The 14,742-nt window shown below is 41.7% G+C and overlaps 1 protein-coding gene across 9 annotated transcripts in view; it reads right to left on the reverse strand.

Annotated features, from left to right (window-relative positions):
- Positions 1-14,742, reverse strand: part of AGTPBP1 (ATP/GTP binding carboxypeptidase 1) — a 184,074-nt gene that overhangs the window by 24,960 nt on the left and 144,372 nt on the right. For 8 of the 9 annotated variants that reach the window (XR_008844922.1, XM_056524334.1, XM_056524371.1 and 5 more), the window contains exon 25: positions 5,497-5,657. Coding sequence is in view for 8 of the 9 variants with exons in the window: in XM_056524334.1 (XP_056380309.1) it covers positions 5,497-5,657 (161 nt within the window). In the remaining variant the exon portion in view is untranslated. Of the gene's footprint in view, positions 1-2,100; positions 2,177-5,496; positions 5,658-14,742 lie in introns of those variants that run through there. The other variant, XM_056524381.1, reaches the window with a different exon arrangement.

The following is a 14,742-nucleotide window of genomic DNA, read 5'->3' on the forward strand; positions in this document are numbered from 1 at the left end:
CCCGGTCCCTGCAGATGCCGTTCCCTTCCGTGCGGTCCGGGGTGTCCTCTCTTCACTATTCATCTTCTAGGACCTTTCACTTTTCAGCCAATCACAGGCCGCAGTGGTGTAAAGCCTGTGATTGGCTGAAGGGGAAAGGGCTTGTTCTGCAGCAAATACACTAGGTTTGAAATCTGCAGGCAAACCTAGTGTATGCTGCTGCAGGAGAAGGTGAGAAGGGGGGAAGAATGTGACAGAAGGGGGGATGTGACAAGGGGGGAATGTGACAAGGGGGGGAATGTGACAAGGGGGGGAATGTGACAAGGGGGGGAATGTGACAAGGGGGGGAATGTGACAAGGGGGGGAATGTGACAAGGGGGGGAATGTGACAAGGGGGGGAATGTGACAAGGGGGGGAATGTGACAAGGGGGGGAATGTGACAAGGGGGAGAATGTGACAAGGGGGAGAATGTGACAAGGGGGGGAATGTGACAAGGGGGGGAATGTGACAAGGGGGGGAATGTGACAAGGGGGGGAATGTGACAAGGGGGGGGAATGTGACTGGGGGGGGAATGTGACAGGGGGGGATGTGACAGGGGGGGAGGGGAATGTGACATGAAGGGGGGATGTGACAGGGGGGAGGGGAATGTGACATGAAGGGGGGATGTGACAGGTGGAGGGGAATGTAACATGAAGAGGGAGAATGTGACAAGGGGGGGGATGTGACAAGGGGGGTAGAATGTGACAAGGAGGGGGGAGAATGTGACAAGGAGGGGGGAGAATGTGACAAGGAGGGGGGAGAATGTGACGGGGGATGTGACAAGGGAGAGGGGAATGTGACGGGGGAGATGTGAAATGGGCAGAGGGAGATGTGAAATTCAGTTAAAAAATTTTTTACCGCTTTTGGTACACATTTCCAGACAGAATCATACCGCCAGGGAGGTTAAAGACTTTAACACTGGATATTATCATATAAGCAAGGTGTTCTTAGTAGTGGAACTCCTGTACATGATTTTATAAATAAACATACCAATAACTTACAGTGCCTAGCAAAAGTATTTTGGTGCCTCACAACCTGGAATTAACATGGATTGTTTGAGGATTTTGATGATTTAATTTACAGAACATACCCACAACTTTGAAGAGGTCTTTTTTTTTTCATTTATTGTGAAGCAAACTATAAATAGGACAAAAAAACTGAAAAAGTGAATGTGCATAGCTTTTCACCCCCTTAAAATCAATACTTTGTAGAGCCACCTTTTGCGGCAATCAAAGCTCCAAGTCGCTTTGGATAAGTCTCTATGAGCTTGCCACATCTTACCACTGGGATTTTTGCCTGTTCCTCCTTGCAAAACTCCTCCAGCTCCTTCAAGTTGGATGGTTTGTGCTTGTGAAGAGCAATCTTTAAGTCTGACCACAGATTTTGGATTGGATTGAGACCTGGGCTTTTGACTAGGTCATTCCAACACATTTACATGTTTCTCCTTAAACCACTCAAGTGTTGCATTTGCAGTGTGTTTGGAGTTATTGTCCTGTTGGAAGGTGAACCTTCGTCCTAGCATTAAATCATGCACAGAGTGGTACAGGTTTTGCTCAAGAATATCCCTGTATTTAGCACCATCCATCTTTCCCTCAACTGTGCCCAGTTTCCCAGTCCAGTCTGCTGAAAAACATCCCCACAACATGATGCTGCCACCACCTTGTTTCACTGTGGGGATGGTGCTCTTTAGGTGATGTGATGTATTGGGTTTGCACCAGACTTAGCTTTTCTTTGGTGGCTGAAAAGTTCAATTTTAGTCTCATCAGACCAGAGCACCTTTCTTCATACATTTTGGGAGTCTCCCACATGCCTTTCTGCAAACTCAAACTGCCTTTTTGTTTTTAGACGAAAGTAATGGCTTTCTTCTGGCCAATCTGCCATAAAGCCCAACTCTATGGAACATACAGCTTATTGTCGTCCTGTGTACAGATACTGCAGTCTCTGCTGTTGTGCCATGTTCTTTCCATTTGGTTATGATAGATTTGATGGTGCTCCTGGAGATCATCAAAGATTTGGATATTTTTTTTTATAACCTAACCCCGACTTTTACTTCTCAACAACATTGTCCCTTACTTGTTTGGAGAGTTCCTTGGTCTTCATGGCAGTGTTTGGTTACCGATGCCTCTTGCTTAGGCTTAGGTGTTGCAGCCTCTGGGGCCTTTCAAAAAAAAAGGTGTGTATATGTAATGACAGATCATGTGACACTTAGATAGCACACATGTGGACATCATTTCGCTAATTATGTGACTTCTGAATGTAATTGGTTGCACCAGAGCTTTTTATGGATTTCCTAACAAAGGGGGTGAAAAAATACGCACATGCCAATTTTCTGTTTTCTATTTCTAAACAATAATTTATATTTTTTCTCATTTCACTTCACCTATTCAACTATTGTGTTCTGATCCATCATATAAAATTCAGATTAATAAAACATCAAACTTAAGGCTGCAATGTACCAAAATACGAAAAAAGTCAAGGGGGTGAATACTTTTTCAAGGCACTGTACTTCTAACTTCACTGTGGAAGTTACATTTGTTCTATATACAGAACAATTCTAAACTAAAATCAGACTTAGACAGGGCAAAAAAGTTCCCTATGTCCTGAAAAGCCCCCGAAAATATAACTTGATACACAGGAAGTGCACTGCAGAAAGACTAATGTTCCCCGTACGACTAATGATCTCTGCTGGTCTAATGATTTCACCATTTTAGAAAGTATTAAAGTAACAAAATAAAATCAGCAACATATCAATAATTCAAGTGCTGTGTTTGGTGCTTACTCACTATCAATTATACTCTGCCCAATTGAGAATCAATGTAACCATCACAGATTACTTAGAATCATCAAATGGCCAGCATGTAAAGTGAAACCATAGAACACTATAATATAACGATGCAATGGATAATTGGATATTTTTAATTTTCTTCTATTAGAGTAGCCCATATAAATGTTTCAGGTTTTAGGCTATAAATAAATTTACTTGGGTATCATGTATTATTATGGTGGATCTCACTTGAGGTAAGATAAAAGGCAATACAAATTACATTACAGGACCTTTACTATGTCCACAAACTTTACATTGTCGCTCACTCCTTAAAAAAAAAAAAAAAAAAAAAAAAAAGGGCATGCAGCATCAAAAATTAGTGTAAGGGTTTAAGATTTTCATACATGTGTTATGAGAAAATAAAATTAAAGGAATTATCTAGGATTAGAAAAGCACAGTTGCTTTCTCTCTACAACAGTGTCACAGCTCCATTCACTTCAATGGATCTGAGCTGCAATGCCACACAAAAATCTGAATACATTTAAAGGAATTCTACGCGGTCATTTTTAAAAAGGACAGACTAATTGAAAAAAAAAAAAACAAGCGTTACTACTTACCTTAACCCCTTAAGGACCAAGGACGTACCGGTACGTCCTTGGTCCTGCTCTTCTGATATAACGCGGGGTTACACAGTAACCCCGCGTCATATCATGGCGGGCCCGGCGTCATAGTGAAGCCGGGACCCGCCTCTAATAGCGCGCAGTGCCGATCGCGGCGCCGCGTGCTATTAACCCTTTAGCCGCGCGCTCAAAGCTGAGCCGCGCGGCTAAAAGTGAAAGTGAAAGTTCCCGGCTAGCTCAGTCGGGCTGTTCGGGATAGCCGCGGCTAATCGCGGCATCCCGAACAGCTGACAGGACAGCGGGAGGACCCCTTCCTGCCTCCTCGCTGTCCGATCGCCGAATGACTGCTCAAGTGCCTGAGATCCAGGCATGAGCAGTCATGCGGCAGAATCGTTGATCACTGGTTTCTTATGAGAAACCAGTGATCAACATAGAAGATCAGTGTGTGCAGTGTTATAGGTCCCTATGGGACCTATAACACTGCAAAAAAAAAGTGAAAAAAAAAAGTGAATAAAGATCATTTAACTCCTCCCCTATTAAAAGTTTGAATCACCCCCCTTTTCCAATAAAAAAAAAAAACAGTGTAAATAAAAATAAACATATGTGGTATCACCGCGTGCGGAAATGTCCGAATTATAAAAATATATCATTAATTAAACCGCTCGGTCAATGGCGTGCGCGCAAAAAAATTCCAAAGTCCAAAATAGTGCATTTTTGGTCACTTTTTATATCATTTAAAAATGAATAAAAAGTGATCATTAAGTCCTATCAATGCAAAAATGGTACCGTTAAAAACTTCAGATCACGGCGCAAAAAATGAGCCCTCATACCGCCCCATACACGGAAAAATAAAAAAGTTATAGGGGTCAGAAGATGACAATTTTAAACGTATTAATTTTCCTGCATGTAGTTATGATTTTTTCCAGAAGTCCGACAAAATCAAACCTATATAAGTAGGGTATCATTTTAATCGTATGGACCTACAGAATACATATCAGGTGTCATTTTTACCGAAAAATGTACTACGTAGAAACGGAAGCCCCCAAAAGTTACAAAACAGCGTATTTTTTTTTTGAATTTTGACGCACAATGATTTTTTTTCCCGCTTCACCATAGATTTTTGGGCAAAATGACTGACGTCATTACAAAGTAGAATTGGTGGCGCAAAAAATAAGCCATCATATGGATTTTTAGGTGTAAATTTGAAAGAGTTATGATTTTTTAAAGGCAAGGAGCAAAAAACGAAAATGCAAAAACGGAAAAACCTCCGGTCCTTAAGGGGTTAACCAAACCTCTACCAAAACAACAAGTGATTTCTAATTCCTTTTCTCGCATGTTCCTTGGTCCCTTTTACAGTTCTCATCCTAACAACCAGGTATTCGTTTTTCTGTATTGTCCACACATATACATGTTAAATAGAAAAAAAAAAGGCATACTTACATAGCCCCAGTCCAGGACCGCCACAGCTCCTATCCTTCTCCTTCCGTTCCCCAAATCTTTCTTCTTCCAAGACAAGCATTAAGAGCAGAATCTGGCTACAACAATGTCCCAGAAGCAGGAAGAATAGAATGGACGAAGACAAACAGAAACTACGGGGACCAAGCTTGGCAAGTATGTTTGTTTTTTCCTTTTCTATTCCCCTCTCCCTCCTTCCCCAAGCAATATGTGATGTTTTAGAAAACACTGGAATATCCCTTTAAAAAGGCCACTTCTAAAGCATTTCATTTCCAAGCCTTTTGTACCTCGAGATCTCCTTCATGCCCAAACTGAGCACCATGAAGGCAAATTTAGTCATAACATTTTACGATATCTTTGTCTTCAAAGGGTTAACAGTTAAACGCTTCTTAGATACCAGTTACAAAGCAAGACCTTTTGGAAATAGATCAATTCAGTAAATTTCTCTAAATTCTAAGCAAACTTGTGCCAAAATTATTATTATCAGACTTGTGAAGTGAAAAGCTCTAGGACATCATGTGAATTTGTCATCTAAAAAATATGTCAGGTCACTGCAGAATGACAACAGAAGTAACATTCTATGCTTGAATAAAGTCAAATATTTTGACAGCCAACCATAAAAATAAGTTATTGCATTACCTTGCAACCTTGCAGCTGGACTCGATCAGATCATTCTCGATATCCAGGAGGCTTGGAGGGAGGCTGAATTCCATGGGAGAGGTCAGTCTTTTTAAGCGAAGTAATCCTACGCAGAATTTGGCACCCATCTCTTCGAGCTCCTTTGTCCCAATCTGCAAACCCTAGGGCAAACAGAAATGTGTTTCACTTCAACTACATGGAAAACAGATAAGCGGTAACAGTTAATAAATTACTTTAGTGATTGATCTAACAACTCGGATACAGCTTACCAACCAAATTAAAGCATACTCTAAAGCAGAAAATAATTAAAGGAGGCCTCCAGCCAATTGTATGATGTCATGGTGCAAAACTCCTCTTAAAACAGAGAATCAGCTCTCATTAAAAAACTGAGGTCATCCCCAGAGCACAATGTCCTGGAAAGGTTTATAAAGTCATACGATTGGGCATGTGACCCATTTCTAAATCATATCGTCTTTAATCATTTATGGCAGTAATATTTTAAACCTCTTGCCATATGCTAGACCTTTTGGTTTTGTAAAAAAACATGATGCAGACCTCACAATGGCTGCTTATGCAGGAGGACACACATATTGCATTTGGAACACTTTCTTATAACATCATTAAGATTTTTAAGGCAGCAAATCCTTTTGGTTTAGTATAAACTGAATGGGTCCAGTCCAGAAAAATGGCCCAGAGGGTATGTAAAGCAGCATTTACATACATTTGAAGAGTTAGCCCTTTTCCAGATGGGAAAGTTGGAAGAGACTAGCTGAGTCTTTTGCATCTGATGTCCCATCACTTGTTCTATAGGCTAAAACAAGGCAGAGTGTCAGACCAATGGACCATCTGGCAAATTAAGCATCTGAAGTGGGCATACCAGATCAGAAAACTCTGCATACAATGTTTTGGAATCGGACACCAGATGTCGGATCAAAAATACGTCATATATTGGATGAATAGAAAAGAGCAAAGGAAGGATTGTGATCTGTGGGAGAACTGGTTATTAGCGGTTTACATTCCCTGAAGCCCTACTAAAGAAGAAATAAAGCAGTATGCACTATTCATATCAAGAAAATGTTCTTGTAATGCCCAAATGTGCAGGGTCCTCATAAGTTACAGATATTTGTCCCCACATTTTTAATAAAGTATCTGAAAATGGGTCTTCTAATCCAGACAAGCCAATTCATTGCACTGGGTTAACTGCTATAAGAAAGCAGCAGAAAAACATACATGGCTGCCATAAAAGTCAATTTAGTCTCACATTCAGTGGAAGACATATACAAGATAATGGAATAAAATGGAAAAAAACCTAGGAGATCACATACTGTTCAAATACTTACTCCAGAGTGATTACCGTATTTTTCGCCGTATAAGACGCACATTTTCTTCCCCAAAACTGGGGGGGAAAAGTTGGTGCGTCTTATACGGCAAATTCACATTAAAACCCTGTCCTATCGCGGCGGTCCCTGTGGCCATCAACGGCCGGGACCCGCGGCTAATACAGGACATCACCGATCGCGGTGATGCCCTGTATTAACCCTTCAGACGCGGCGATCAAAGCTGACCTCCACATCTGAAGTGAAAGTGACACTAACCCGGCTGCTCAGTCGGGCTGTTCGGGACCGCGGCGTCCCGAACAGTTTACAGAACACCGGGAGGGACCTTACCTGCCTCCTCGGTGCCTGCTCCGTGCCGGGATCCCCTGCATTGCCGGCGCTCTCCTTCGTCGTCATCACGTCGTCGCATGCTGTCCCGTCATCCAATAGGAGCAGCGTGCATAGCGATGTGATCGCGGCAACGGAGAGCGAGGATAGCGGGCAGCAGAGACGTTCCGGAGCGACGGGGACACCCCGGGGACGCGGCGACAGCAATGGAGGGCGATATCCAGGGCAGCGAAGACGAGTGGTAACGGGTCCGGAGCGGCGGGGACACGTGAGTATCCTATACCAGTGGTCTTCAACCTGCGGACCTCCAAATGTTGCAAAACTACAACTCCTGGAATGCCCGGACAGCCAACGGCTGTCCGGGCATGCTGGGAGTTGTAGTTTTGCAACATCTGGAGGTCCGCAGGTTGAAGATCACTGTCCTATACTTTACATTGTATTTGGTTCAGGTTTTTTCTAGATTTTCATCCTTTAAAATTGGGTGCGTCTTATATGCCGGAGTGTCTTATATGGCGAAAAATACGGTACTTTTCTTTACTTTCAGCTCCCTGCTGCATAAACATACATCTTTCTATTTTTCCACTTGTGTTTAGTTGGTGGCAACAATTTCCACAGTCGATTACTAGCTAAGAGCGTATAAGAGTTTTCTCTCATTCAGGTTTTCAGGAAACACTTGTTCTCTTTCTAAATCCATTTCTGGCTTTGGCTTCAAAGAAGCCATAAAAAAAGAAAAAAAAAAAAAAAAAAAGAATACGAGAACACATCCAAAAGGGTTTTCATGCAGTTTTTGAAACCAAAGCCAAGAATGTATCAAAAATGGAGGACAGGTACAAAGAAAAGATACTTCTTAAATTTAGTCTTGGCTTTGGAGTCAATAGCCCCATCTTAAATGTGGGAACACACCCTTAGACAAATACTACTCTACTTGTACAGTATATCCTGCACATTATTTAATGCACCAGATTTGAAAATGCAGATTTCATTGTAAACTAAATTACTGAACACAGCATTAAATCTGCAGCTTCAAATTCTGTGCATCAAATATATGCAGGATACTGTATGTGTGAATAAACCCTTAGGAAAAAAAAAAACTGCATCACAAAACCTAAACAAGTAACATCACCCTAAGGATATTTCAATAAAACAGATGAAGCCAGCACGTCCCATTATTACTTGTTGTTGATCTGGGTGTTTTAAACAAGTAGGTTTTAATTCATGAGACTTCATGTCTGAAGAAAAGGACAGGGCATCAATCAAATGACTGCATTGAGTGTTATGGAGGAATCAATGTGTTATGAAGGAATAATATGTCTCTGTCAAATCTAAAACCACTTAGTGAACATGAGGATATAAGATTATATTATACAGTATAATGTGTAACATGAACCTGAGTATGCCTGGACTGTCTGAACAAAATAGTAAGCTAAGTCAACATCTCCATAAAAAATATCACTTAAAAATCTATTCTGCACAAACCCACTCTTTATACCAGAAGTATTTTAGTACAAAAGACTGTAGGAGGACCTCTGGTGGTCAGTTTATTAAAAAAGATAGCAAAGTTAAAAAAAAAAAAATATATATCTTAACTTGTAAAAGGGAGATTGTTGGACTGAAGTAAGTCTCCATAGTGTGTGTATCTCTTCTAAATGATCACTGTATTAGGAACAGCTGGTGCCTGATATCTTGTGAACAATAACGTAATAGCTGTAAAAACTGTCACTGGCTTGCCTGTGTTGACCTCTTCTCTGCATAGAAAAAGGCTAAATGTGGGGACTACAGTTTCTTTGACAGATTGTTGGCTCCTGGAGGAGTGGAGCCAGTTGCACTTGGTGGCTATTCCCAAACCATGGTATCAAGAGTATACCAAAACTAGATGGTCACACATTCACGTGTGGTTGATCCTAAAGGGAAGTGTCAGGTGGCACAGTTGGTATTTTGGCAACAATGTACAGTGGACCAACTGGCCCAGCAGTTAGGGTTCAATAGTCAAATAGCCAAAGACCAACAAGAGTGTCCCTGATAACGCAGCATCATTGCAAGCAATAACTGGCATGGACCAAGTAAAATTTACAATGAACCTTGGACACATGAAAGCACAAAGCTATATCTCAAGGGTGCACCTACAGGGTTTAACAGACCTAAGGAGAGTTTACTTGACATACCCTAGAACTTTTGGTCATCACACCACAATCTTTGAATGGTGCACAATAGAGGGACCTGATAGCTGGATTTCCTGCACTCAAATCTTCATCAAGTCTTCCCAGGAGTTTAAATGTATTTATAATAAAGTCATGTACCCATAGAATACAGAAACCCCATTTAAATGGTTCTCTGTGTGCTACAACTGCCCCAAATCTGCTAAGATCCAGATTAACAACCATTCTATTTGAGAATGGGGGGTGACTAGTTGAGCATGGCGGCGTCAGTCCTGTGAGAAGACAACCCTGTTATTTCACCTGCTGGACACTAAAGTGGCCTACAGGACAGAGAAACCAAGTAACCACTCAGAGGAAAGATACCACACCATTGATGATTAAGATGACTCGCAGTAAGTCCAAAAAATGCAGTCCAGTTAAAGTAACAAGCTTTTACTCACCAGCGGAGAGAAGCGGAGGTGTAAGTGGACGCGGGACTGCGTCTCTGAATAGAGAATCACCCGATCCGGCACGCGCTAGGCATGGATCAGTGTCCGTGAAGGTGGCGCCGGCAGAAGTGGAACTGCAGGATGGAACGGGAGATCGAGGATTGCGGAGGACCGGAACTTCCTGATGCCCGGCTGGTGACCATAGAGGAGAAAGTGAGTTAAAGAGGGGAGCGGATACTCTGAGAATGCTGGATGGCAACCAGATACAATGCCAGGAGAAATGCAGCAGTGCTGGGGGAGTGCGGAAGCCACGCAGATTGAGGAAACTGGCGATAAGTAGGGGAAGGGACCCGACTTTATGCTGGACACCTCCCAGAAGTATAGAACCCCTAAGACACAGCAAGATAGAAGGAGGCAGTAACCACGATCTCTGGCCTGAATGAACTATTCTGCCTACCAAGACTATAGAAGTGGTAAGCACAATTGGGGGAAGTAAAATAAATATAAATATAATTAGAGGCTTGGACCCCTATAAGCATAATGAGGGAAACCTTAATACTCCCATAGCAGTAACACTGGACAAAACTAACAATAACCCTACTAACCTGGCATATGGGGGAACTATGCTGAGAGGCACTATAAAAGTTCCCTCTCTAGCTAGCCTGTCAGTGCCTGTGGCCTTCAGCCCGAACAATAGGTAGGCAAAATTTAGTGTTCAACTCACTCCCTAAAAGCATACAACAAGCAGCAGTACCCAAGAACACCCAATACTACATACAGTATGACACCCTTTAAAGAATGTTAAGATAACCCTAAACCAATTCCGGTCTCTGAAAGCACCATGAAACAAATGCGAACAGAAATACAATCTTACTTTACATCAGTACTACAAGCCGCAGTATCAACCATTCAACAAGAGGTACAGGCGTTTGGATCACGTACTACCCAGATGGATTACAGACTAGAGGAACATTCACAAGCCCATAATAAAAGTAGTTAGCTCTGTGGACCACTTAAAAGAAGAAGTGGAGCATCTAAAAGCAAAAATTTGCCGACATGGAAGACTGCTCAAGGAGAAACAACCTCAGAATTAGAGGTACCCCAGAGTCAGTAAAACAAGAACCAGGTTCTTTTCTTAAAGAATATTTTGATATTTTACTACCACAATTGCCCCCATTAGATATGACAATGGACAGAGTGCACCGCCTACCAAAAGCAAAAAAAACCTCTCTCCTGCACTCCCCAGTGACACTATCTTAAGGATGCACTTCTTTTATGTTAAAGAAAAAATTCTACAGGCAGCAAGGAACCCGCTACAGAAGCCAGAACATTTTAAGAACCTCTATATCTTTGCAGATCTGTCAGGGGCAACAATGAGTAAGCGTAGAGAATTTACTCATGGGACTCGCCTTCTCCGTGACCATGGTGTCCTTTACAAATGGGGATTCCCAGTAAAAATCATCGCCACATATGAAGGGAAGAATTATGTGGCATCTATCCCCCAAGACCTGATGCACCTGTGTTGCTAATAGGGTTTGATGCCGATTAAGCAGGGGGAGCTAAATCTAGAAAAGACTCCCTCGCTATACGTAACAACAGAATGGACTACAGTTTCCCATAAGGGGGGAAAAAAAATAAAGCTTCAGTAAGGCGTGGACTAACAATGGACTGACCCCCAACATAAGTTTATATAAGGTTTAAAGCGGTATTCCAGGCAAAAACTTTTTTTTATATATCAACTGGCTCCGGAAAGTTAAACAGATTTGTAAATTACTTCTATAAAAAAATCTTAATCCTTCCAATAGTCATTAGCTTCTGAAGTTTTCTGTCTAACTGCTCAATGATGATGTCACGTCCCGGGAGCTGTGCATGATGGGAGAATATCCCCATAGGAGCTGGACAGCTCCCGGGACGTGAGTCATCAGAAAGCAGTTAGACAGAAAACAGCAACTCAACTTCAGAAGCTAATAACTATTGGAAGGATTAAGATTTTTTAATAGAAGTAATTTACAAATCTGTTTAACTTTCCGGAGCCAGTTGATATATAAAAAAAAGTTTTGGCCTGGAATACCCCTTTAAGGTTTATATGTGTGATTACACTAAACTGAGTTGTTAGTTCACTATAAAGGCTGCACTACTTTAATTCTAACCTGCCGGTATAGTCATAATGATAGAATTGGGAGAATACCCAATTACACCCTGTAGGGCATTAGTAAGATACCCCAAGAATATTTCGTTTGGTTGTTTTGCTCAAATAAGAGTAACATTTTTTTAGTTATGTAAAATTTAAAAGGAATGTTTAGCATTACTTTGGCGACTAGATGTGATTAGTTTTTTCTTTCTTTCTTCTTTCTCTGATGATTACCTTCTGTTGTGTTCGGGTATTTGAATCTTTTCCCCTATCCAACCCCAGGTAGTTTTCATGACACGAACCTCTGCAAGAATGGGTCGACGCTATCACGGTCAGTATCTGACCTTATAAATATATGACTTACAGGTAGAGCCCTCTACCTCTTTTACGCCAACACAATACTTATACAGATCTATTACTACTTACAAATATGACACAAAGTATTTTCCATTAATGTAAATGGCCTAAACTCACCATACAAATGATGCCTATTAACCAAAGAAATCCGCTCTCAGCAGGTGGATATATGTTGTATTCAAGAAACCTACTTAAACGTGGCTGATTTATACAGACTCAAGATAAAATCTTACCTACAATTGTGTCCTCACTAGCAGTGCGTAAAAGAGGGGGTCTCTATCCTGAGCCGAGATACAATTGCACTCCCCCTTCAACAAAATTGTGGACAGAGAGGGTCGCTATGCTATATTACTTTGTTTGATTGGTCTAGACAACATATTACAAAAATATTGAAATTAACCACTGGTATCCGACAGGGACTATTACTTATGATGGGTGATTTCAATATGGCCTTATGGCCATCTATGGACTCAACAACTGCTTGGTTAACCATAGAGCCAACTCCTTATGTTAAGACACTCACTTCTTATCATCTATATGACCCCTGGAGGGTTTACACGTTACAAGATCTATTCCAGAATAGATATTTTTTTTAATAGAACGCTCTAACTTGCAACTTGTGGAATCAACTAACATAGATGCTATAACATGGTGTAGTATATCTCTGCCAGTGTAATTGCCCTCTTGACTATATTGGTAAAACAATACGGGAGTTTCGGAGGCGTATATGTGAACACCTCAATGATATCAAACACCAACGCCCAACCCCGATAGCCAGACATTTACGGGATAAACACAACAATGATCCCAAATGTCTGAAATTCTCCATCATTGAAGTTGTGCGCCCCTCTCCCCGTGGTGGGGATTTTGATAGGAGACTTCTTCAAAAAGAAACACGATGGATACACTGTTTCAAATCGACCACCCCTAGGGGGATGAATGAGGTGTTATCCTTTGCATGTTTCTTATAGAACTGATGTTACCTTTCCATGACTCTAGACTGTACCCCCTGGGGATTAATAGGCTGTATCATGAGCCTTTTTCTCCACATCAAGGGTAGAATTAGTTTTGGTGTTTGAAAACCTTGCCAGTGACTATTAGCACAAGAGTGTGCATTTGTCCTATATATCATCCTGGAATATAGTATCCAGCTACATAATTTGTCATATTAGGTAAAACCCTTGTTTTATTACATTATCTGACCTTATATGCATAGCTTTATGGTTTATTTATAACAGAAGCAAATTACCATCCTGAAGATAAAGCATTTAATCCTATATAGGATTCAATATACTTACATCGGTTTACCCCATGTATATACATTCTCTCTGTTTTTCACTTTTCCAAACAAGCAGGAAATATTTCTAAGTGTCACTTTTGCCTCAATGCGCATGTCTCAACACTTAGACACTGCGGGATCATCGGCAATCTTTGCCAGGCGCAGGTGCGGGAATCAACCTATCACAATTACTCCTGTGCGCCTGCGCGGCGCAGTCCGGGAGTATGAAACACATTAGATGACACGCGCAAACCTACTTCCGACATCTATGGTCATGTGACCTAGATCGGTCACATGACCGATATCCGGAAGTAAATGCTTTATACACGTGAACGCCGAGGAGCATACCAACAAGGTAAGGACTTCCTCCTTACAGGTATAGGGCGGTCTGGAGTTAGAATGAAAGACACTGGTTGGCTGGTATTCCCAGTCAGTCTATCGCCCGGTGATCAATGATTGGCCAGGACTGATTGGGACGTGGTATATAGGTATGGCCGACACCATATTCCAACATGGCAGCGGGAACACTGGTCATCTTATCCCTATCCCCAACTGACCATCATGCTGGACAACCCTGGTCCTAATTTCATCTTACACCCTTTATTGTCCCCTGACGATTAGGGCAAGAAACGCGTCGGGACACAGCTGGGGTTTCACCCCATTATCGATTTCTCCACTTTTGGTCCAGATAAGTTACATGGTTACACCTATTGCTCTGTCTCCACAATATGTGCTTGTGTATGATCCTACTGTCGCTTTAACATATATTACAGTCTATCTATACTGTTATGATCCTTTTTCATCATATGTATGTTATATTTATGTGATACCAAGTAGCTGGGTGAGACAATACAAAAACCCAATTGTACTATAACCGCATATATAGATTTACCTAGCAAGATCTATAGTACCAGCGACAGTTTATGATAGGGGTGACAACGGACCATTGTTGTCATTTCCCTTACAATTAGATCCATCTCAGATGGTATCCTTATGACAGTGGTGACAATAGGTCATTTCTATCCTTCTCCCATCCTAAGAGATAGATAGCCCCCACTAGTGAGACAGGGAGCCTCCCTATGGTCTATAGTACAGGGTAAGGCCAGTACAATAGGGGTAGGTTCCAGTACGGGGCCGCCCTTTCTAGGGCGATCACTCCGTCTAGGTTTAGGGGTAGTGAAGGGACCTAGTAGAAAGGGCTAGTAGGTAGAGGCCGCCATCCATAGGCCAA

Source organism: Hyla sarda, chromosome 1, assembly GCF_029499605.1.
Source record: "Hyla sarda isolate aHylSar1 chromosome 1, aHylSar1.hap1, whole genome shotgun sequence".
Classification (NCBI taxonomy): domain Eukaryota; kingdom Metazoa; phylum Chordata; class Amphibia; order Anura; family Hylidae; genus Hyla; species Hyla sarda.